Source organism: Aspergillus fischeri, genomic scaffold, assembly GCF_000149645.3.
Source record: "Aspergillus fischeri NRRL 181 1099437636264 genomic scaffold, whole genome shotgun sequence".
Lineage (NCBI taxonomy): Eukaryota > Fungi > Ascomycota > Eurotiomycetes > Eurotiales > Aspergillaceae > Aspergillus > Aspergillus fischeri.
In genome coordinates, this window is record NW_001509762.1 from 4,090,456 (window position 1) to 4,114,571 (window position 24,116).

General features: G+C 49.0%; 7 protein-coding genes across 7 annotated transcripts, besides 1 other annotated feature; 5 read left to right on the forward strand and 2 right to left on the reverse strand.

The window, feature by feature from the left end:
- The first annotated feature begins 1,281 nt into the window (after window positions 1-1,281).
- Window positions 1,282-1,309: a microsatellite.
- A 6-nt stretch (window positions 1,310-1,315) lies between these two features.
- On the reverse strand, window positions 1,316-2,287 carry NFIA_086020 (SUR7/PalI family protein; the record flags this gene model as incomplete). Its single annotated transcript, XM_001260543.1, has 3 exons — window positions 1,316-1,633; window positions 1,725-2,111; window positions 2,168-2,287. 3 exons carry the CDS (start codon window positions 2,285-2,287, stop codon window positions 1,316-1,318), a joined length of 825 nt encoding a protein of 274 aa, XP_001260544.1.
- A 5,277-nt stretch (window positions 2,288-7,564) lies between these two features.
- Window positions 7,565-9,767, forward strand: NFIA_086030 (putative MFS phosphate transporter; the record flags this gene model as incomplete). Its single annotated transcript, XM_001260544.1, has 4 exons — window positions 7,565-7,881; window positions 7,962-8,129; window positions 8,187-8,329; window positions 8,395-9,767. The coding sequence occupies 4 exons, from the start codon at window positions 7,565-7,567 to the stop codon at window positions 9,765-9,767; spliced, it is 2,001 nt and encodes a 666-aa protein (XP_001260545.1).
- Window positions 9,768-10,424: 657 nt separating this feature from the next.
- On the forward strand, window positions 10,425-11,561 carry NFIA_086040 (RCC1 domain-containing protein; the record flags this gene model as incomplete). Its single annotated transcript, XM_001260545.1, has 1 exon — window positions 10,425-11,561. The coding sequence occupies one exon, from the start codon at window positions 10,425-10,427 to the stop codon at window positions 11,559-11,561; it is 1,137 nt and encodes a 378-aa protein (XP_001260546.1).
- Window positions 11,562-11,678: 117 nt separating this feature from the next.
- Window positions 11,679-13,087, reverse strand: NFIA_086050 (putative DNA repair protein rad9; the record flags this gene model as incomplete). The annotated part of the gene is made up of 5 exons (XM_001260546.1): window positions 11,679-11,705; window positions 11,750-11,869; window positions 11,926-12,500; window positions 12,557-12,690; window positions 13,032-13,087. 5 exons carry the CDS (start codon window positions 13,085-13,087, stop codon window positions 11,679-11,681), a joined length of 912 nt encoding a protein of 303 aa, XP_001260547.1.
- Window positions 13,088-13,666: 579 nt separating this feature from the next.
- NFIA_086060 (uncharacterized protein) lies at window positions 13,667-15,613 on the forward strand (the record flags this gene model as incomplete). The annotated part of the gene is made up of 6 exons (XM_001260547.1): window positions 13,667-13,803; window positions 13,863-14,078; window positions 14,125-14,249; window positions 14,354-14,385; window positions 14,513-14,610; window positions 14,665-15,613. 6 exons carry the CDS (start codon window positions 13,667-13,669, stop codon window positions 15,611-15,613), a joined length of 1,557 nt encoding a protein of 518 aa, XP_001260548.1.
- A 551-nt stretch (window positions 15,614-16,164) lies between these two features.
- Window positions 16,165-20,766, forward strand: NFIA_086070 (DNA-directed DNA polymerase alpha catalytic subunit POL1; the record flags this gene model as incomplete). The annotated part of the gene is made up of 5 exons (XM_001260548.1): window positions 16,165-16,551; window positions 16,604-18,322; window positions 18,372-18,929; window positions 18,991-19,731; window positions 19,783-20,766. 5 exons carry the CDS (start codon window positions 16,165-16,167, stop codon window positions 20,764-20,766), a joined length of 4,389 nt encoding a protein of 1,462 aa, XP_001260549.1.
- Window positions 20,767-21,249: 483 nt separating this feature from the next.
- Window positions 21,250-23,326, forward strand: NFIA_086080 (putative thiamine biosynthesis protein (Thi-4); the record flags this gene model as incomplete). The annotated part of the gene is made up of 9 exons (XM_001260549.1): window positions 21,250-21,302; window positions 21,365-21,546; window positions 21,648-21,730; window positions 21,789-22,333; window positions 22,383-22,533; window positions 22,597-22,662; window positions 22,729-22,837; window positions 22,895-23,110; window positions 23,175-23,326. 9 exons carry the CDS (start codon window positions 21,250-21,252, stop codon window positions 23,324-23,326), a joined length of 1,557 nt encoding a protein of 518 aa, XP_001260550.1.
- Window positions 23,327-24,116: the final 790 nt, after the last annotated feature.

Consider the following 24,116-nt stretch of genomic DNA (forward strand, 5'->3'; position numbering starts at 1 on the left):
ATGCAGATGGAAACAGAACGGAGAAAGAGGGGAAAGAGCGATGATGGAACGAAACCCAAAACACAAAACCGGATTAGAAGGAACAGCGTGGATTCGATCGATTATTGACGCTATTCACTGGATCCTACCTATCCTCAGCGGTGTTACACCCAAGAAAGAGCTGCGGCCTGAGGGGCTATTGAAATGGTGGGGGAGGGGTCGATGGCTAGTTACTTCACCGGATGGCTTCATTTAGTTTGAATTATCTTGATTGTGGCTGATATTAGTTTAATTAGCATCCTTGAGATAGTAACGTTTCCGTCGCACTGTGCTCCGCAGCTTTTCGCATCTAACCATCATCAAATGCTGTGCAGATTGTAGTAAATTGTAGGATAATGATTACATGACTACTGTACTGGTGGTTCTCCACCTCGGATGAGGGATCCGCCTCATGGAAGAGAGTAGAAGTATGTACCGTACAAAGTAAATAATGAGACCCTTATCCAAGGTGTATCCTAACCCAAATGAAGCGGAAAGGCCTCATCTTCCAGGGGACGGACCTCCATAAGCACATGAAACCCCGTCTCGGACGCTGTGCTCCGGTGGTTTCCGCATTCCCATTCCCAATCCTATCCAAAACCATGCATCATAGAAACTCAACTGTCTGCCTAAACATCTTGGGCAGCTTCGAATATGTTTTTGCCGGAGAATTAGCCCGTCCTTCCGGTGATTTTATTACAATTCCATACCATGACTGAATGATGTGATTTCGCAGTTCAACCATCAATCCCGTCGAGTGGAGTTCGGCCATAGTACTACGTTATGTCACTCATTCGACGTTCTTCTATCAGTACTTTCTACACGGTGAATCCAGAACTTTGTTCCTCGGACGTCATTGTTTAATCTTTACGATGATCAGCTATGCTCCACTACAGTTTACCATCACTCACCCCTGGAGAGAAACATTACGAAGTGGTCGTTGTAGGATTCATTCGACGTTAATCCCATCAGGTTCCACCTATGACGTCGCCAACTCCCGCAAGACCCAATTATTTTGCTCGCTCTGTCTGCTTTGCCGGGCTGAGCCTGAAGCCCCAGGGCTCTCTATGGTGTGCTAGGCATTAGAATTGAATAGAATGGCGCTTTCAGGTGGGTCATCGTAACTATATCCAACGAATACTATTTGCACATTCCTCCGTTCCTGGCCTCACTTCGTTTCTCCTCCTTTCCGTCAGTCATTTCCCTACATTTCTCTTCCGTTCTCTCACCACCGTAACCGATCGAGATCCAATGCTCCATTACCCCTGGCTTTTCCTCCCTGGCTTTTCCTCTTTCATCAATCCGTGTTCACTTTGGTCTTCACCGAATCCGAATCCTCCTCACGATACAGGATCCGCTCTTTGGGCTCGTTTTCGGCCTCCGCCTCGGGTTCGGGTCTCGGATCAGGTCGGGAACGGTCGACGAGGACAAACAGCAGACTCGCGATCCCGCCGACGAGCAACAGCCCGACAGCCGCCCATGTCATGCCTAGAAATTGGTTGCCATATCTGGCGGTCACGCCCGAGTGTTTGCCATGGTAGTTGACGAGGTTGACGAATTGGAATGCGATCACGGTTGCGACTATCGAGGCAATGCTGAGGCTGGTGAAACTGATCTGTAGTACCGAGTAAGGCCATGATAGTTAGTTTCCTTGCCATGCAACCTCAGTTGGGACTCAGGAGCCAGCCAAACAGACTCCTACGTACCAGAAGACCAGACACCTCGGCAATTGTCTGTCGTGGACCCTTCACTAGAAGGAACCACAATCTCGCCAGAATGACCAGGCCAGCAGTCCCTACACCAATGCAGTAGAAGACTCCCATGCTCTTACTGGTGATTCTGAAGGCTCGGAAATCGTCGCTGACAGCGGTTGGCCATCCCATGTCCGCCAGCGAAGTAGTATTTCCCGTTTCTTTCAGCAGCACTTCGGACGGATTGAATGAGAAGAGCGCGGTACGATCCGAGCAACCAGTCAGGTTCTTTCGTTGACCAGTCTCGTTGAGGTCAAGGAAGCCTTCGCAATAGGACATAACGTGTATTGAGTAGAAATCGTGCATTCCCGGTTTCTTCGCTGCTAATGTAGCTGTGTAGATCTGTCACACTCATCAGCACAAGGGAACACACACCAGAGGGGAGACAGCCAACTCACTGTGAGAATATCCGCCCCCGAGAGGACATCCTTCTTTGTCCCCGCGAAAAGACATAATATGCTCAGTATGAATGCGATGAACGCGCACACGGTAGGCAGGAAGATCAACAGTCGAGCCATATTCAATGACTAGCTTTGCGTTCTTAACTCACTGTCAAAGAGGGAATTGATCAACGGCTGTACGGTCTGACAGCCCAAGGACAAGGGACGACCCGTTTCATTTTGTATAGACTCTCCTCTCAGAGCTCGAGCAACGAAAGCATTCCTGGCGATGGCAGATCAACATTGAAAGCATGCTCCTGTACACGTGGTCGAAGCCTGGTCGTATCTGCGGTTGCCGGAACCGCCCCCGGATCATTGATTACTGGGAGAAAGGTATAGCCGTGGAATGCTAACAGTCAAAGTGAGGTGGGCTGGGATGGAGGAGTGTGAGGAATGTATGCCCAGCCTCAGGCATGCCCGCTCACCAACCCAGCCATAGATAGTGCGGGGTTTGTGGCGTCACTATTCGTGTTTGACCATGACTCAGATGTGGACATGGCGTTTCTAGATAGTGCTAACCTGTTGGTACTCCAGTCATCGTGAGAAATGAAGGGTTGATGGTAAGGAACTTTTGTTGACCCTTCAGAATGTCCAACCACCCAACCACAATTACTGGGCACAATCATGATGACAATTGAGTCCTCCTGTTAAATTTCTGGCATCACAAAACTAGAAGTCCAAGCAGCGTTAATAGATGATGTCAAGGTTCTACCGGTAGTGTTGTGTGGAAAATTGTGTGACAACATATAAGTACCTTAGTATTTGTAGGTAGTTCCAGAAGCCTGTCATTTTCCTGGCACATGCCTTACCATCTTATCAGCCATGTGAGCTAATTGCAAGCCAATCTTGCGAATAACAGCGTGACTCGAAATGATATGTATAGCTCGTAAACTTCTTCGTGCTAAGCATTCTAACCCTCATGCTTGGGGAGATCGCTCAAAATGCTTAGACTTGATCGACACAAACTTGTGTTCTATGCTCGATGATAACGTCAGTCCCAGTATAATGAAAAAACTACAGGGCCCTATCCATCCCGAAACTAGAACTACGCCAGCTTTCGAAAGGTTGTGTCAAGTTCAAAGACATACCCCAGACTAGAACAACAGCGAATATAGAGAGGCATGGAGTCCGGCTGCTGAAAATCCTGACGCATGGGTTGAAAAGGTCCTCAGAAGCCGCAGCATCAGGCAAGCTGAGTTGGAACATGTGTCTGAGGACTATCCAGGCCCAGCGAAACAGGATCTCAGGTGCTCACAGTTCACAGTCCAGAAGTTGAGGCTTGGTGATCGAAATACTGAGCCATCAGGTAAGCTTGGCACCTGAGTGTGTCACTTAGTATCACCCCAATAGCCTGGAGGATAGGGGCCGAATATCCCATCTCGAAAATTGGATGGCGAAAGTCGGAGAGGTTCTCGTAGACCAAAGTCCTCGTATAAACGATGATCGAGTATGTTGGCTCTGGAAATGCATCAGAGACACCTCTGAAGGGAAGCCCGTGGTCAAGGACCAATTCCAGTCAACTTGACATGAGGGTGTCACTTCCTAACTGCGTCAGTCACCCCTGTGACATTGAGTCCACCTTCGTGCTGAGGGTCAGACTCCAAAAGAAGTTTCCCAGATCTCTGTTGCGCAATGCACTGTTGGTCGGTGCGCCGAACAGGGAAGACCCTCATCTCAATGTGAAGGCTCTGCAAATACAAACGAAGACGACGGGGTCATTGCTGCAGGACGGATATAAGACAGAAACAACAGCAATAATAATCGCAGGAGGACGTCCAGAAAAGACAGAGAGTCGAAGGGGAAACGGGTCGCAAATCCAGATTTTCTATCTTGTCCGGTGATCTCCAACTTATCAGGGGGACTCAATTATGAAGGGTGAAGCTGTGGCTCATCTTGGGCTGCAATCACCTTGACGTCGACAGACAGTGATTTGGTGCGCGTAAGAGCCGGCTGTGATGAGAGCCTCGAGAACGATCAATGCCTTGCTTTCCTGTTGGGTTACAAGTCATAGACATGAATACATACGCATGGGTTGACAGAGAACATGCATGACAGTTTTTGCCATTAACAGACCATAACATGCACGTCAATCGGTCAATGAGCGAGGTCGTCATTTCCGCCGTCACCGACGGTAGCTTCTGAACGGCAACCGGACGTCTAAACATTAAGAAGCTGAGCTCAACTCATTTAAGGCTGCCCGGAAGCGCACAGGGTGATATCCTGATATCCTCGAGTAGCAGAAAACAATATGCTGCAGAGAAAGAAACATGGCAGCCACTTCTGCTTATTGCATTGGCTGAATGATCAATCATTTGACTGCCATGCACATGGAAAGGCCAGTGAATTCAAGACAGCAATTGAAAGCTATTCACTCCCGGTTCGTTCCTGCCGTCCCTTTCGCAGATAGAGATGGTAAAGTCTTCAATGAGAAGCAAGCATGCAAGCAAAGCGACGCAGCATCTACATTTGGATATGCGATGGGCAGAGAAGAGATACCTCAGGTTAGGTCGGGCACCTTACGACCTAGATTGTCTATCCGGACCCGAACCAGTAAGACCGTCATATTGCACCACGTTTCTATGTCGGGAGCTTTTTGACATGACCAACTGGCTCCAGTCGGACCAGTCCTCCCTCTGGAGGCTAGACTAAGCCTGGCAGCATAGCTGACCTTCTAGAAGGCGCCTTAGAAGCCAAACGAGCATATGCATCAAGCATGGTGGCACCAGGTGCATCCACGCCCAAGAGAAGGGGCTGCGAACTGCTGACCGCGAATCTGAACCCGATGCAGTCTCACTGCCTCAGCCGTCGAGGCCGAACCGGGATGTGGGCCAAGAATTGTGTACACGGATGTGACGCAGTGGCTGATGTCGCTGCTGGATATCGCGGAAACGATATCACTAGTACAAGCTTAGAGGATCGAAATCCTCATAATCCATATGGATGGCAGAAGGACGACCAGGATTCAGAAGAGACTAGTAGACGTTCTCTTGAGTCCAGAAGATAAATTGAGCTCGCAGCATCAGCCAATCACCAGCAGATGCAGCACCCAGGTGCGTCTTGTCCGTCTTCCTCCAAAGTGTATTCAGAGAGTGAGAACGGAATCTCCACGGAGGGAACATGGCCACTCATTTTTCCCATAAAAACCGGAGTCATTCAACGCGTGGGCTCGACCACCTGAGGCAGAAAAACTGGATATCTCTTGCTGAGTGGGCGGCAACTCCGGCTCAAGAAAAGGGGTGTCTGAGGAGGACTGCTCCTACGATGTCACACGAGCAAAAAGCGAATAAAGGTAACAGACTGCTAAGCTTTGCTAAGCATTTCTCATACGTAAGAATCAAGAGTATGGCTGATTGTGAATGATGATCGACATTTATTATTGACATTGACTCTTCAAATCCTCTACCGTGGACTGAGACAGACGGAGCGTGGCCAGAAGATAACGGAGACCACGCTTGCATCGTGCGAGTTGTCTTCACGACTCATGTAGATAGAACTGGCAGTCTCGAGCAAAAGCTCGCTGAGCTCCGATCCCTCTTACGTCCCCGAAAGGCTGGCAGATATTGAAGTCGCGAGTGGGACTTGACGAAACATTTTCATGGATGGGAACGATGTTTCATGTGGCACAATTAATTGAATATTATTATTGAATCATGCATGTTGGTTCGAGGTCTGACCATGGGCTAAAATGCTCGATGGTCTGAGCTGACAACCTTGCAATGCAAACGCTCCCAGTTTATCTCGAAGCTGAGCGAATACTGATGTACAGGTGACACCACGATAGTAACATCACGAATAATCTCAAGACATGTATTCATAAAACCTACAGAACACCAGTATCAACAACATTGGAATCAAATGATGAGAGGAATAGTGGTATAACAAGCAATCCTACTTCGTAGAATACTACCATGGTGAAGTGGCTGCTATTAGCGCAGACGTAGGGAATGGGCATCTCACACGAGGCAGCTTGCCCTTTTACAGGTGACTGACAGGAACGTGTTCGAAAGAAGGAAGCTCACTGGTTGATGAAGATGGCAGATTGATGTCCAGATGCCAAGATTCCACTAGCTGTCATCTCCGCGTTGAGCCTTTTTGTTACCTTACCTTAGTTGGGTCTGACATGCGACTCATGCGAGGGGTGGACATTTGACCACGAGGCTTTTCAGGCAGTCTCAGATCAAAACTCATAGCGAATGAATTTAGAATTGTGATACACAAAGAGAAGCATGCGGAGCTGGAGGGCAGTGAAAATCGTGTGTATTATTATTGGATCTCCATACTCCGTACTCCCCGACCAAATAGGCCAATCCAGTTGGTTACCTGTTCAGTGTAACACCAATCGTCAAACCGACGTAACTCCGACAAGGATGAAGTTTCTCTAAAATATTGCCATCGCGACTGACGTCGAAGTTGATATCGATCCCTGTCAATAATTGAACATAGGTAGATAACTACTGACACCATAATGCATGTCTCAGGATATTAATTGCAGTCAATATCCGTAAAGCCCTTATTGATGTAGTCCATGGTTACTAGCGTGACCGCTCTTGTCCTCTGCAAGCGGCGTTTCTGTCCGGATGTGGGGGGTGAGAAAATGTGGCATTGTACAGTTTGATTGGCCAGTAAAAGAAATTTTCTAGAAGGCGGTGAAAGCCAATCTGGGTTTTCTGAGCAGATTCTGCCACCACGTGCGTCAATGATTGGCCAGCGGAGGCTGGTAGGATATCTCGTCCCGCTTTCCGATCCAGCAGGCAAAACTAGTTCCGCCGCTGACTTTCAATTTAGCTTACGGAAGTTATTGTTAAACTCGGAAAAATGACAAAATCAAGTGGAATTGTTGACCAATTTCGGTCTGAATTCGGACAGTAAAGAGAGAGGCAGCCAATCCCAATGGCCCCTGTCGGATGGACCCTCCAGCTAAGATGAGTTTGGCCATTCTAACAAACTTTCGAGGCCGGAGTGGTCCCTCTTTCTAGCTTGGGACGTTATGGAGTTGTCCGATGGTTGATTGTTCTCTCGACGACTTCGAGTGCAGGCTGCCGTGGAACCCGCCACTACTCTGGATCTGCCCAGACCTTTCGTCGACTTATCACAAAGCGCGAATTGCGCATGTGTCGGGAGCGACCTCTCGTGCTGGCCGCCGTCTACCTTTTGCCCAGACTTTTTTTCCTACCATCAGCCGTCCGCATATAAGATTCACAGGCCCGTTCGACTTGGCTTGCATTGTGCAACGCCTCGCAATCTCCTTTTAGTCCTACAAGGACGTTCTAAGCGTCTGCCACGATTTCTTGTCGTGAAGGTTAAGCTCTCCGTCAGGGTCTCGGATCTCTTATCCTTCAGCAACTCGACGAAAGAATGGCTGACTTTGGCCCACGTGCTCCTCATGGGCCCGATATGACGGGAACCCATGACCCTTTGGAGGACATGGATGTTCATGAGAAGGGCGCCTTCGATGCTCTCATTCGTCCGGATGACAGCTACACTCCGGATGGTGTCTACTGGGCGGATCTTCCCCTGGTGAAGAAGATCAAGTTCGTTGGTTCCTACGATGCCAAGGAAGCCAAGCGTGAGCTCAAGGGCATCTGGGATATGACCAAGAAGGACCCTCTGTCACCTGTGGCTTACTATTTCCGGAACATGGTGCTTCCTGGTGCTGGTCTTGGTCTGGAGGGGTAAGTGTTCCGTCTTGTCAAAGCAGATAGATTCTGCGGGAACGGTCAAATGCTAACATCTCGGTGTCTTCTCCGATTAGTTATGTGCTCTTTTCGATCGGAAACGTCAAGCCACTTTTCCAAGCCGCCTTCAAGTCGTGTTGGAAGGACCACAAGATTTGCAACCCTCAATGGATCAACGCCGTTGAGTACCTGGAGATTGTCGGTATCATTGTTGGTCAGGTTCTCGTCGGAGTTCTCGGTGACTGGTAGGATATCTCTATCCTCAATATTGTCGGTGTAGTGCCATGCTAATTGGGCATTAGGATTGGCCGTCGCTGGGGTCTTATTCAAGATGCCGCTATTATGCTTCTCGGTCTGGTTATGCTCGTCGCCGCCTGGGGTGTTAACCAGAATGGCTGGGTAATCTGCTATGCTTGGTCTCTGTTCATCTACGGTATTGGTGTTGGTAAGTCTTCCTATCTCTCTTGGTTTTCTTCTTCCGGGTACATATTGTCTGACTTGCAATAATAGGTGGCGAGTACCCAATGACTGCCACCAGCGGTATGGAAAATGCCGTTGGTTCTGGAAAAGTTTCCACCAAGGAGGATCGTCTGCACCGTGGTCGCAAGGTCACCAGTGCTTTCTTGATGCAGGGTTGGGGTCAGTTCTTCAACCAGGTCATCCTCATTATCTTGCTACTCTGCTTCCATCATGGAAGTGGCAATCCTCCCTACTCTAGCGTCGCCGCGCAGTGGACTTACCGTATTTCTTTCGCTATCCCTGCTGTTGGCACACTGTGGCTCGTCTACTACCGTACCTACCACATGAAGGCGGCTAGCAAGCAGCTCGCGGCCGCTAAGAAGAAGGCTTCGGTTACCGGCTACGATGTAACCTCTCTGAAGCTGGCCTTCAGTCACTTTGGTTTCCGTATCGTGGCTACCGCTGGTGGATGGTTCGCCAACGATGTCTTCTTCTACGGTAACAAGCTCTTCCAGAGTGAGTTCATCAAGGTGATCAGCCCCGAGACTACATCGATTATGCCCACCTGGCTCTGGAATCTGGTCAACGTCGGCGTGTCGCTGGTTGGTTACTATCTTGCCTCCTTCCTTATCGACAACAAGCTCTACGGGCGTAAATGGATGCAAATCGTCGGTTTCATGATGGATTTCATTCTCTTCATCGTTCCCGCTTTCCATTTCCAATACTACAGAGAGCCGGCGCACATCAAGGCCTTCCAGGCCATGTACTTCCTCAGTTCCTTCTTCAACCAGTTCGGTCCCAACTCGGTCACCTTCTTGGTTGCTGCGGAGGTTTTCCCTACACCAATTCGTGCCACAGCTCACGGCCTGTCTGCTGCCGCCGGTAAGCTGGGTGCTCTGTTGGCATCCGTTCTGTACAACTATATCGACACCCAGACGAAGTTCTACGTTGTACCTTGGTTCGGTCTGGCGGGTGTGGTCCTGACCTACCTTTTCCTTCCTGATACCACTGGTCTTGACCTGAAGGAGCAGGAGCGTCGCTGGGCTTTCATCCGGTCTGGTCGTGAACACGAGTACCATGGTCCTGCTGTTCATCCCAAGCACTTGTCCGTCTGGGAGCGTCTTCGCGGAAAGGGCAAGTACTACGACGCCGAACTCGACTACAAGCAGAAAGTCGAAGAATTCCGTGCCGAGTGGGAGGCAGCCATGGCCCGCAAGGTTTCTGAGAACGACAAGGGAGAGGATCTCGCGTTTGACACCGACGAGTCTCTGCTTGAGGGTCACGTCCACTCTTACTTCCACCGGACCAGCCCCATGTTCAGGGGTATGGAGGAAAAGCCCGCCAAGTCGGATAACTTCGCCCTGCCCCCTGCTGCGCAAGAAGGTGACTCTACTGATTCTTTCAATGAGAAGACACAACACTAGAGCGCCACCACAAATTTCACTTCTCTGAAAATAATTCAGCTTGTATATTCCATTTGCTTTCTTTTTTGAGGAAGGGTTTCTTCTCCATTCCTCCTGTTCTGGGAAAAGGACCTTGTTTTCTTCAACTGCTACATACCCTCTCGCGTGATTGTTGCATGGCACTGTTGGATTAATGTTCTCATACCCCATTTCCGGTTCAATGTCTAGATGATTGGACCGGTTATCAACTGTGAATAGATCTAAATTCCCGTCTAGAAACCCTCTTGGGCAATGAATTTCTAGCGACTCTTTTCACTTCATGACACATATATTTTCCAGTGATCGATTCTCCTGTCGGTCTTTCTAGAGTAGTGGTGATGCTCGCGCGGTAGACTTGCGGAAGCTTCAACAATCATACCTGGGTAATTTCCAAAACCGGAAAATACGAGATCAACCCCATTTAGTTGACGAATTCTGCCAGTCAGAAAGAAGGACTAGTGCGTTAATAGTAAGCGCTCAAGGAGGCGGTGGGTTTAATTGCTGTTTACACTGACGGAGTACACCCATCGAAGCCTGGACTTCAACTACTCCATCGGTCATGGTTCCAGGATACTCTCGCGAATATCACAATTAAGCGAATGCGATATTGAGCCACTGTCGTCAAATTGGCCATCTAGCATGCCGCTTTTTGCATTTGGCTCGAACGGATCGGGCCAACTGGGCATCGGACATGATGAAGATGTCTCTGTCCCTACAAGATGCCTCTTTGAAGAAGGCCAGACACCTTCTGAAGAGGGAAATGGCATACAGGCGAAGAATATCTCCCGTATCGTTGCAGGGGGGAATCATACCCTCATCTTGTATCAAGACGGATCGGTATATGCCGCCGGCTGTAACGAGGATGGCAGATGCGGACACAGCCCCGCAACTGCATCGCTGCAGATGTTCAAGCGGGTGATTGTCAAAAGTGGAGATGATGGTACTTGCTACGATACGTTCAAGCACTTGTCGGCGACGTGGGAGGGGACGTTCCTGGTTGCTGGATCTGAAGACCCGTCTGGTGAGGCGGACAGTATATTTGTAATTGGTTCAGGAGCGAAGGGAGAGCTGGGACTTGGACAGGGATGCACGAAGGCAGTTGAACCGACAAGGATTCCTAATTTTCCTCCTCAAGGGACAAAAGTTGTGTCGATTACCAGTGGCATGGGGCATACGGTTGTAGTGTTGTCCAATGGGGAGGTTTATGGCTGGGGAGGAGCAAGAAAAGGTCAACTTGGGGAATCAGCCAGGGGAATGAAGATTGTATGGTGTCCTACAAAAGTTGAAGGGATTTCCTTTCAAGTCAAGGGTGCGGTTTGTGGTCGCGAGTTTACGGTAGTTTCGGGCAACAAATCCGCAGGGGAATATGCCATTATTGGCTCATGCGATAACAAGTGGAATATTCTGTCTGATGCTCCTGCATCCCAATCGTTGACAGACTACCGAGGTATAGCAGCCAGTTGGCATGGTGTCTATGTACATCAGAACGACTTCTCTGCCATCGCCTGGGGACGGAATGATCGAGGCCAGCTTCCTCCTCCGGACCTGCCTCGGTCTCAGAAACTGGCTGTGGGAAGTGAACATGTTCTCGCACTTCTTGATGAGCACACTGTTGCGGCATTTGGTTGGGGCGAACACGGTAACTGTGGCCCTGATATCGATGCGCAAGGCAATGTGAACGGAACGTACAAGCAAGTCCCGCTTGAGATGCTTCAGGGCTCTAAGGTTGTCGGCATTGGTGCAGGCTGTGCAACGAGCTGGATTATAGCATCATGACCATCCTGCGACTTGTGAAAGCCAAAAAATGTAATGATGGTTGAATCAACTCGCAGACTGGATCCCATGTGATCCACCCACTGGGCTTTGAAATTGACGACAGTGGACATCAACAATCTAATCGAAAAGTCCGAGACCACGAACCTACTGACTGTTAGCTCGTCCTTTGACAAGGGGCGCCGACCAACCTGTGAAATGCGTTGTGTTGGAGGAATGCCAATTTCTTCCTGAGGCTCTTGCTGGTTTGAGTCATGTGGCAGAACGGGTTCAGTGTCTCGCAAGCGAGGCCCAAGGCTTGCGTTGAATGTCTCCTGAAAAGCACAATCAATGATTCCCCTTCACAATACGACCTTGGAGCCCTTACCTGATCAGCTGTAGCGTCCCAGCCAAGCGTGTCCTCAGCCATAGTCTCGTCCTCCTCATTCGGCACATCCCACTGCCTGTCGTCATCGGCTGGCACAAACAGACTGTCAAAGTGAACTGATGGTGGCGGTGGCTGCTGACTCCCAACACTAGTAGTCTCTTTGACGCGGTTGGTTGTCCCAGTAAGCGGTCGAATTGATCGACTCCGAGGAGGTGGCATCGGTTCGATATTCGAGGCAGCATTGTTCTGAGAGACGTGCACCGGCGCGGGCGTTTGTCTTGCGGACAGCTCGGGAATGGCTGCTCGCGATGATGGGAAGTCCTCACTATCATCTTCGCCTGTCGTCATTAAGGTGAATTCGGTCCTAACCCCCTCGAAGTCATATGCAAGCTGCAGTGGTCTGCACGGGCGAGTGTACCGAGCGGTGATCAGGACGCCTGTTGTCTCTGCATGGGTTATAATCGCTTTGAAGTCCTTCAGACTAATGGCAATATGAAGTTCATCTTCAGCCGAAAAATCCTCAAAGTCTCTTTTATCGATAGCCACGGAAGTGTGTACTGGTTGTTTGAGGATTTCTGCAGGCAGACTAGTCAGTTCCAGTTGACCGACAGAGCTACTCAATGGCGCAGACCTTGCCCGTCAGTGATCTTCGTTGTAAAGCTTGTAAAGATGGCCTTGCCACCATCGGAGTAGATATCCAGTTGCTCTGCTGACGGACTAAAGTGGTCGGTAATTTCCTTCAAAAACCTGGGGTCGATGCTCCATCTATTAGTCGCGCTAGACCTGTCGAAGATGGCATGCTGAGCGGTAGTCGGTTCATAAGTGAGCTTGTAAGTCCTAATGACGCCTGCCGAGTTAAGACAGTCACTCCGTAAGTACTTTGGACCCCTAAGTGGCGGAGATAGACTGCAAAGACGCACCCAGTCCACAGATCATTCTAATGACGAGCCTACATTCTGTCTCGTCTGGATCTTCGTTGAGTTCGAACTCGCAGCGTTCGACCGCTGTGTCCTTATCTCGTCCAGTGGTCCTCCCTTTGAAGATGGACAGCAAAGCCTTTCTTAGTCAGCCTCATCACACAACGCTCGGTTCTGGGCCACTCTCACTTTGAGATAAATTTGGCAGCAGAATCTGTCTGACCGGACGTTTTCGCTCTGGCCATTATGACTGAATGAGTAAGTTGTGAAGGAACTTGCTCCGTCGAGGACAAATGCAGCATATGCGGTCTTGCTGGAGTTTATGACGCTTAGACGCAGCTACGATTTTCGTCAGTCATTGTGACACTCGTTGAACTTCAGTAGTTCAGTATGATCTCACTAAAGTAGATTCAGCCTCTATAGCGACCGTCTCACTGAATTTGGCCAGACATAAAAGGGCATCATGCATTCGCCCTAATGCCTCTGGATTGAGTGAGAAAAATAGCGATGTCATGTCCGTCTTTAGAGGGATCAAGACGCGAGATTCCACTGTTATCAAAATGTCATCATCATATAGCTGAAAACCCCATAATACCTGATGTTGCTTTTCGTTATCGTTCTCCCTCATCGATTCGTTCAATCGCCCCAAGTCACGAACCGAGCTTACATAATCTGGGCCTGGAAGTAAGGCTTACTCGACCGCAATCCAGGGCAGCATCAACAGCAGGCAAGTCTTCAGTTTTGAGCAATCTGTTTTTATGTTGCGTCTAATCAGCGTTATTATCCGGAGTTTCGACGGAGACGGGTGAAAATCCGCCGCGAGTATGGCCTCAAGGTTGCCTGGTGACATTATCTACCTCATCGTGGAGATCCTGGGAGAAGAGAGGGACTTCAACAGCCTGTTCCAGTGTGCTGTGTCTGCGAAATGTTTTACTGAGCAAGCTGTCACCACTATATATAAGTAGGTCCATATGTTCTATGTTATTGTCCTCTACAGATTCGCTGACCGTGTGAATACAGATCACACGAGCTCTCGCCTGTCAGAGGCGGCGGGACTGAACTTGGCATCCTGGACTCGACACATACTCGACGAAAATGGGCCACTATGTGGCGCTCTATTGTGCTTTCTGCTCTTGATCAAACCTATCTTCCGTACTACAGTTACATCCGGTATTTGGATCTTAACGATTTATCGAATCTCCTCAGCCATAGCTCGTTCACTGGGAAGATCAAAGAGTATGTCCTGGCGAGACTTGCGGGAACTGTATTTGACAAGATCTAGCGACTTCTTTACTCCCGAACTTCGGGATCTTGTGTCTCACGGTTATGAGCTCAAGGGAAATAAGCGTCTTCGCTCACTGCGGACACTGCCTGACAATGATTGGATCTTATCCAAGATCGGTGCTGGTCAGTCTTCTCCCGGATGTACCGTGTCCAGACTCCCTTGGATATGCAACCCCATTCATGGTTGTCCTTCTAAAAGCTGAGAAGATCAAAGCTATTATCAAAAGAACTCCCTCGATACGCGGAATGTCCTGCGACAGTAAGTGGGAAATCCGAAATGTCTAGCGAAACGGGCCTCTGTGCCAGAAGCAAGTTTGACGTCTCGACTAATTCTAGTCGAACCTTCACTATTGGCCGAGTGGCTGGGGAAACTGCCATTGTTACAGAATCTGACTATCTGGTCTGGAGTTTCCCTAACTGACCATGCCGGTGACAAAATCCGAACCCACTGCCCCGATTTCAGGCAAATCACGATATATCGATGGTAAGATATCAGTGTTGGTGTTCGGCAAAGCAATATATTTACTGAGTCGGCCAGGATCGACGAACAAGGCCGAAATTCGGAGACTGATGCTGAGGAGTTTCTCCACGGACTCCAGCCTGACAGTCTTGAGTATTTCGAGATGCTGAGCTCTTGTCAGTTAGGGCCACGTTCGATAAGAGCCATCGGCACGCAGTTGAAATCACTAAAAGAGCTGAAATTGACAAGCCTTGGGATTGAAGCAATTGCAGAGTTGCCTTCATTAACAGCGCCGCCAGTGCTGGGGGTGCTTGTACTGACCGATTCAATACCAGCAGCGCGGAACGAAGACTTTTATTCCACAGTCAGTCGAGTTGCCGATTGGATTGGTACCTGCAAGGCACTGCGACACCTGGAGCTTAGAAGATTTGTCGATGACACGTTTCTACTGGCACGTGTCCTGGTTGCCGAGGATATTAAGCTGCTGAGTTTGTCTCTGACTGGGTACACAATGGTTGGCTCCCGTCACTTCCACAGAGCTTTGGCGTCTCAAGATTCTCTGCAACGTCTCAGTCTCCGAGGTGAAGGGTCCGAGATCCCCGAAGATAATGAGTTGCTTGTCCAAGCCATTTGCCAGCTACACAATCTGCATGAACTCGAGCTCAAGGATATTTCCGATTATTTCACACCAGATCATCTTATGTCACTCACACCATATCTTCCCCATTTGGAGAAATTGTGGATCGGAGGTGATCTCTTCAATGATGACGTATGGAATGCATTTTTATGCCTTCCAAAGCTACGAAGTCTGGCCATCCATGCGCTCAGCGAGTTCACGGCTCAGGGTATACTCGATTTCATCGCGCAATTGGGGCCCGGTAACACAGGGATGAGTCTCACGATTTTGAACTCAATAACAAGTCTCACAGAGGAAGCACAGAGCTTGATTCGCGATATTTTGAAACACAATCTTGATGGGACCTTTGACTTCGGTCTTGCACAGGGTGAGCGCCAGATCTCAGCCTGATAGACGATGCTAGCTGCTGACGTGAGTGATGCAGAGGAATTCAGCGATACCGACACGGAAGGGATGTCAGACTGATTGACGAGAATACATCTTAAACGAGCCTGCTCAGGAGCTAGAGTTACCTTGGGCTCATATTTCCGATATGCCAAAAAAGTAGAGATAGTTATCGGTTTCTTGTAGAGCGATCTCCGTGTCGCAAAGATTGAAACTCAAGTATTATTCAAAATCTAGCCTTCAGCCATGATCTTTCCGTCTCTACTCCGTACAACCCGATCAGGTCGAATGTTTTGATTTGAGTGATCCTCTCATGGTGGAAGTCCTACTAGACCAGCCCACTTTAACCGAATGGGGATTGGCGGAGGCGCGTCCAAACCGCGTCCCCAACGCGTTGTCATTTCCTTGCGCGATAGCCCGCATGGACCGCCATCCCTTCCCCAGTCCACACTATTCAAGATTTCAAGATTCAATTACTGGACAATTGCAGAACCCAGTCAACACCGGCGAAGTCATTGATGACCACCCATCGATAGGTCGACCGCAATCATCGCGCCATGTCTGCCGCACGCGCGAAGTTGGCAGAGCTGCGAGCTCTTCGTGCAGCAGGAAAGAAACGTCTATCGACATACGAGATTGAAGAACAAGACGACATCTACGAAGAGGTCGATGACGAAGGTTACAAGAAAATTATCCGTGACCGGCTGGATCAGGATGATTTCGTGGTCGACGACAACGGTGAAGGATACGCGGATGATGGACGGGAAGTATGGAACGAACGAGTAGCGGACTACAACAGCGAAAGCGACGATGACGGGTTACCAGGGCGCAGCAAAGCTGCCAAAAGGAAGCGGGAAGAGGAGAAGCAGAGAAAAGAGAAAATCAACAATGGTATCTCAAAATACTTCAACACTGGACCTGCTGCGTCTGCTCCGAAGCCGAAAGTGAGTCTTATTCGCTTTGCACGATGAATAGCGTTAGTTCTAATGGGAATAGCCCGTTGTCACGGCAGAAGACGAAGCTTTTATGGCAGATCTCCTCGGAGAAGTCGATACCAATGTCGTCGCGAACCATATTCCTACGCAAAACGTGATCAAGTCGGAAACTCGACGCAAAGTCCGCATTCTTTCGCCTCCGTTAGCCTCAAAGCCACGGAATGAGAGGATCAGCAGAAAGGACGAGAACAGCGAGCCGCTCTCGCCGGTTAACCAAGCACCGGACCTCGAGTTCGAAGACGACGATGGACCCCTCCCTACAATGGATGACGGCGACGTGGCCATGAGTGATCCTATGCCATCTTCGCCCATCAGCAAAGTAGTTGAGAGGAAGTCGAATGCCAACGTAAAGAAGGAAGAATCTGATGAAGAGGACAACGATCTCATGGAGATTGCTCCAGCAACAGGACAAAGTGAAGCCAAAATGACTAGCGTTAATATGGCTGGAAGCCGTCCGCCTCCGAAGATAAAGAAGGAGAATTATGCCACTCCTGCGAACTCTTCTCCCGCGAAAGCACCTGTGGACGTTCTGAACGCTTCTTGGAACGACGTTCGGAGTAAACTGAACGTCCTTAGCAGTCCAGCAACGGAATCACGGACTTTCGGTAAGCTTCGTGCACAGGATGTGATCGAAGAAGACGGAAGTTTGCGCATGTTTTGGCTCGACTATACGGAGGTCAACGGCAGTTTATGCTTATTTGGCAAGGTGAAGAACAAGCACACAGGTTCTCATGTCAGCGCTTTCGTCAAAATCGACAATATCCTCCGAAAGCTTTTTTTCCTTCCTCGGGAGTACAGATATAAACATGGTCGAGTGACCGATGAGGAGGTGGATATGAAAGATGTCTATGAAGAGGTTGATGAGATGATGTCCAGGCTCAAAGTCGGAATGCATAAGATCAAACCGTGCACACGCAAGTACGCATTTGAATTGCCCGATATTCCCAAGGAAGCAGAGTACTTGAAATTGCTCTACCCGTACGACAAGCCGACATTACCGATGGAAACCAAGGGCGAAACGTTCTCTCATGTCTTCGGAACCAACACCTCTCTCTTCGAGCAATTTGTGCTTTGGAAAAACATCATGGGTCCATGTTGGCTCAAGATTGAGGATGCGGATTTTACAGCTGTCAACAACGCGTCATGGTGCAAGTTCGAGTGCCAGGTTGCAAGACCTGCTTCCATTACACCTGTGCCTGACACGGAGAATCTGGAGCCGCCGCCCCTTACACTGATGAGTCTTGCTTTCAGGACTCAACTCAATGTAAAGGAGAATAAGCAAGAAATTTTGGTGGCAAGTGCACGCGTTTACGAAAACGTCTCGCTCACGGACACTACTCCTCCTGAGAAACTCCCTTGCAAGACATTCACTGTCATGCGACCAGTTGGCTCTTCATACCCGCTTCATTTCGAGGCTGAGACGCGCAAGCAACGAGGCACTTTCATGCTGGAAAAGAGCGAACAATTTCTGCTGAGCAAATTCCTGGCATTGTTCGAAAAAATGGATCCTGATGTCCTTATGGGACATCAACTACAAGAAGTCGACCTCAGCATTCTTCTCAGTCGCTTGAAAGAAAAGAAGACCCCCGGCTGGCATCGCATTGGACGTCTAAAGCGTGGCGAGTGGCCCAAGAGCTTCAACAAAGGCGGAGGATTCTTTGCTGAAAGGCACTTGATCGCAGGAAGATTGATGTGCGATGTAGCGAATGACATGGGAAAGGTAAGATCTTCTTGGCGATATGTCGAGAATTATATGTTAACATCACCAGTCTCTCATGATGAAATGTCAATCGTGGAGCTTAACAGAAATGTGCGAACTCTACCTTGGAGACGGCAATACACGGCAGGAACTGGATACTGAGGCGGCATTGAAGACTTGGGCTACCTCCAAAGAAGGTCTCATGAACTTTGTGAACCACTGCGATGCGGACACCTATTTTATTGCTGCGCTGGTGTTGCGGCTGCAAATGTTGTCACTCACCAAAGTTCTCACAAACATTGCTGGCAATTCCTGGGCTCGAACCCTCAGTGGTACTCGCGCTGAGCGTAACGAATACATCTTGCTGCATGAGTTCCACCGAAACAAATACATCTGCCCTGACAAATACTCATCCAAGCTGCAGAAGGTGGAAGAGAAGAATCAGGATGGCGACGATGATGATGCCGGTGACAAGAAGAAGAAAGACAAATACAAAGGAGGTCTTGTCTTCGAGCCCGAAAAGGGTCTCTATGACAAGTTTGTCTTGGTCATGGACTTCAACAGTTTGTACCCGAGCATCATCCAAGAGTACAATATCTGCTTCACGACCGTGGATCGGACTGCCACGGTAAGCACTCAACCGTTGTTTTGACCAATCCATTCGGAACCCCTGCTAACGTGATTTTCAGGCTGAAAATGAGAACGAAGAAAAAGTGCCCGAAGTTCCTTCCTCGGATCAAGAACAGGGTATTCTTCCTAAACTCATTGCCACGCTTGTTGGTCGCCGTCGCGAAGTAAAGAAGTTGATGAAGTCCAAATCCGCAACACCTGAACAGCTTGCGCTGTGGGACACCAAGCAATTGGCCTTTAAGTTGACCGCTAACTCTATGTATGGATGTTTGGGTTATACGCAGAGTCGTTTCTATGCTCGTCCTCTGGCAATGCTCACAACTTTCAAGGGTCGTGAGATTCTGAGGAGCACCAAGGAGCTTGCGGAATCAAAGCAGCTCCGCGTCATCTATGGTGATACCGATTCTGTTATGATTAACACCAACATGGACACTATCAGTGATGCACTCAAGGTTGGCGAGGAGTTCAAGAAATCCGTCAACGAACGATACCGGCTTCTGGAGATAGATATCGACAACATCTTCCGTCGCCTGTTATTGCACGCTAAAAAGAAGTATGCGGCCGTCAACATGACTGAGGTGGACGGAAAGTTTGTGGATAAGCTCGAGGTCAAAGGTTTGGATATGAAACGTCGTGAATACTGTGCGCTATCGAAGGAAGTATCTCAGAAACTTCTTAATGAAGTTCTCTCCGGTGAAGACCAAGAGCTGGTTCTCAATCGGGTTCACGACTACCTTCGGGACCTAGCCGACAAAATGCGCGGGTACCAGATTCCAGTTCAGAAATACGTGATCTACACGGTAAGCTTCCAGCCGTGACGATCTCTCTTCCATTGCTAATGCTTTCTACAGAAACTGTCTAAACGGCCAGAGGAATACCCCAACAAGGAAACGATGCCTCCCGCACAAGTTGCGCTGCGTGAGCTCGCCCGTGGCAAGACAATTCGACCCAACGATGTCATTTCATACATTGTGACGAATGGAGACTCGGAGACCTCATCGCTACCACCAGCGAAGCGGTCGTATACCGTTCATGATGTCATGAAGTCTGATAATAACCTCAAGCCCGATATTGAATTTTACCTCCTTAAGCAGATTTTCCCTCCCATTGAGCGTCTTTGTGCGCCTATTCCGGGTACTGATGCAGTTCGTCTAGCTGAGTGTCTGGGTCTGGATGTACGCAAGTATCAAATCAATACGTCCAGTGGAAGCAACCAGCAGAATGCGGATATCTTTCCGTTGGAGTCCCAGATTCCAGACTCTGTGCGTTTCGAGAATGCTGCTCGTCTTACACTGACTTGTCGATCTTGCAAAGAGAAGTCTATCTTTGAGGGACTCGTGGCCTCGACTCATATGTGTACAGCCAACGGCATTGTCTGCCCTAACCAAGCATGTCAAAAACCTTTCACCGTGCTGACGATAATTGCACAATTGGAGAGCCAAATTCGTGCTCAAACGTCAAAGTACTACGAAGGCTGGCTAGTTTGTGATGACTCTGCATGCGGCAACCGCACTCGCCAAATGAGCGTTTATGGGCACCGGTGCCTGGGGCCTCGTGGCCGCGCTGAGGGCTGCCTTGGACGTATGACCTATGAGTACTCGGAGAAGCAGATGTATAACCAATTGCTTTACTTTGCAGGTCTTTGGGATGTGGACAAGGCTAAAGCCAATGCCCAGAAGGAGGCCAGCGGCGAAAAGAAAGACAGCATCGCAGCGCTGGTCGAATTCAATCGCACTCGCTTCGGCACCATCAAGGGTGTGGTGGATGGCTACCTGAAGAAATGCGGCCGACAATGGGTTGAAATGGATGCCCTTTTCCGGTTCATGCTTCCGTAAATGATTAACTATCATGCGATCTGACTGGGTTATTGGAATTTGTATATACAGGGACATTTGGATGGTTTGGGGCTCTCGTCTGTGGATAGCGTAATGATTTCACTGTTTGTATGATGACTGGTAGCATTTCTTCGCTTGACCAACGCTGCATTTTGTAATGTGCAAAAGAAAACTGACCCGACAAGTTTATCGTACGTCGTGAGTCTCGCTTGAGACTGCTTCTGGATGTACAGTTATCTACAAAGCTACGTAGTTTTGTTTTAGGGCGCTCTATCTTATCGGCCTCTTATCGAGTAAAGCCCCGCAATGGAAATTTCCCCACTGATGGGATTCCCGGTGGACTTACTGTTGGCACTCGGCACTTGTCTCGTCTTAGTGCCGTGCATTCTACAACGCATTCAATCATTCTCAGACAAACTCTGAATCAATTATCTCCATCAGCCGTCCTGAATCGATCAGCTCGGAGATATTGCCATCCCTACCATGTCCATCAAGCGGGTTTTAATCATCGCCGGCTCGGACAGCTCAGGCGGCGCGTATGTCATTGTTTCCTAAAAAAGGAATGTAGATGTCTGACTAACGCGTTGAAATGAATCAGCGGATTAGAAGCTGATCAGAGGGTTCTTGCTGCTCATGGTGTTTATGCTCTAACAGCGACGACGGGTTTAACCGCCCAGAACACCTTGGGGGTGCAAGACATTTTTATCGTCCCTGCGCAGTTTGTGAAGAAGCAGATCAATGCTGGGTTGGAGGATGTGGGAGCAGATGTTATCAAACTAGGTATGAGTATCATGCATTAAGATTTCTTTCCTTTGTTACTGTCGCCTACTTTTCCGACTTCTACCCATCTGTCCGGCAATTGCAGCTAATTGAGAACGCAGGAATGCTCTCCTCTGAGGAGACAATTGATGTCATCGCCGAGGCTTTGATTTCGCATCAAATCCCTTCCGTGGTTTTGGATCCGGTAATTCCATTAGGTTAAATTGTTCGAAGTAAAGTTTCTGAGATTGAACCATAAACAGGTTATGGTCTCTACAAGCGGATCTCAATTGTTACCCGAAGCAGCTGTAAAGAGTCTGCGCACAAAGCTACTACCCCTGACGACCATCCTCACTCCTAACATCCCTGAGGCGATGCTCTTACTAAAAGATGCCGGGGTGGATGTACAAGAACCGAAGGACCTTTCCGAGCTCACTCAACTCGCAAAGCAAGTTCGTGCTTTGGGTCCCAAAGCTGTGCTTTTGAAAGGCGGTCATTTACCTCTTACAGCAGCCCACGAGGCGGCGCAGAACCCGGAAGATGCGTCAAGAGTGATCGATATTCTGTACGACGGAGAAAACGCCACGCTCTTCGAGACTGGATTCCTCATGTCCAAGAACACTCATGGCACGGGCTGCTCTCTGGCGTCAGCCATTGCAGCCAATCTGGCCCTTGGGAAGGATATGAAACGAGCGGTTCACAGTGCTGTCCGATTTGTCGAAGCGGGAATCAAGACGAGTGTCGATATGGGCAAGGGAAGTGGTCCAATCAACCACTTTCACTCCGTGTATTCGTTGCCATTTGCACCGTAGGTTCTGCTATTCTAACTCCTTGCCCTTGGGACTAACGCACCTCAGCGATCGTTTCCTTGAGTATGCTCTCGCCCGACCTGATGTCCGTCCGATATGGAAGAAGTTTACAGAGCATGAGTTTGTTCACGGCCTGGGCAGTGGAAAGCTCCCTGTGGAGCGGTTTAAGCAATACCTGGTGCAAGACTATCTCTACTTGGTGAGAAACTCCTGATATTTTTTGCCAGTTACCCGAGGATTGCTGACCTGCTGGTTCCTTCAGGTTCATTTCGCCCGCAGCAACTCGCTGGCTGCTTATAAAGCAAAATCCATGGCGTCTATTGCCGCAGTTAGTTTGCTCACCAAGAAACTATTTTCATTGAAAGGCTCGACGCTGATGTGATCAAAAATTTAGTCTGCCAAGATCGTATTACATATTGAACGGGAGACGGCTTTGCACTTGGACTACTGTGCCTCCTTTGGCTTGTCCAAGGCAGAAATGGAGAGTTACCCTGAAAGCCTTGGTGAGTATCCAAGCTTTCAGCTGCTTCTTGCCTGATTGCTGCTGACTCTCAGTCTAGCCTGTACGGCGTACAGCCGGTACATTCTCGACGTAGGACAATCGGAGGATTGGCTCGCACTGCAGATGGCTCTTGCACCCTGTCTCATCGGTTACGGAGCCATTGCCAAGCGACTGTACACTGAGAAAGAGACCCTTCGAGAGGACAATCGCTATTGGCAGTGGATTGAGAATTATGTTGCTGAAGACTACACGGAGGCTGTCCGATTGGGATCTGGTAAGAATACAATTATTTTCTTCGCAACGTACCTAAGCGTATGTGGCTGACAAAAGTGTTCTAGAACTACTGGAGACACACATGCGACAGGTCTCACCCAGTCGGATGGAGGAACTGATCAAGATCTTCATCCGGGCAACGGAGTTGGAAATCAGCTTCTGGGATATGGGATTGGGTGACCACCCACGAGCGCACATGACTTCATTGAGCGCGTAGCAAATCCTATATAGAGTTGACTAGTAGACTGTAGAATATCAATGGCAAGATTAGATGTTTAATGCCACTTCAGAGAATAATCACTGGAGCTATAGTTCCTAGAAGAATAGACAATACAGCATCCAGGGGAAATGCCCAAGGCTCTCTTTTTCAGCAGTGTTTGCCTGATTTCATGCTCCCATACATTGATGTGACCACACAACTGAACAGACAGGCCTCTGGTGCTGATGGCCGGTATCCCCTCATGACCTTGGGTTAATGGGTTCATCCTTTGCCTGGATCATCAGAGCCTCTAGGAACCCCCAGGCCCAGACAACGATCAACTACAATCTCTTCTTACAGTTCAAATCCTCTTCTATCCGGTATGTATATCCTCCCATCACTAGAACAGCATGTTTCCTGCTTGCCTCATATCCGCATCATGCGCCAATCGAGATGTTCGAAGAATGAAGGCTGCTTGGATACTAAAGTCTTCCTGAGGTTTAAGATAACGTTAAGACTCACGAGTCTCTGGGCGTGACAAATCCAACATATTTGACCTTGCCTCAATGATGCAATAAGCCTTGAAACAAGACTACCGGAAGTTGTCTCCGGATCATTACGTTGCGGGTTGCCAGTGCACCAGGATTATGTTTCAGAGGCAATAAAGCATAATCCAAAGAACACGCTCAACATCTTCTTCCAAATAATTGGGAAATCAATGAACCGATAAACGAGCTGAAGCGTCCAGCCCTTGCAGGATTTGCTATATGTAGCAAACTTAAGTTACTCATTCACCACTGTCCCAAAT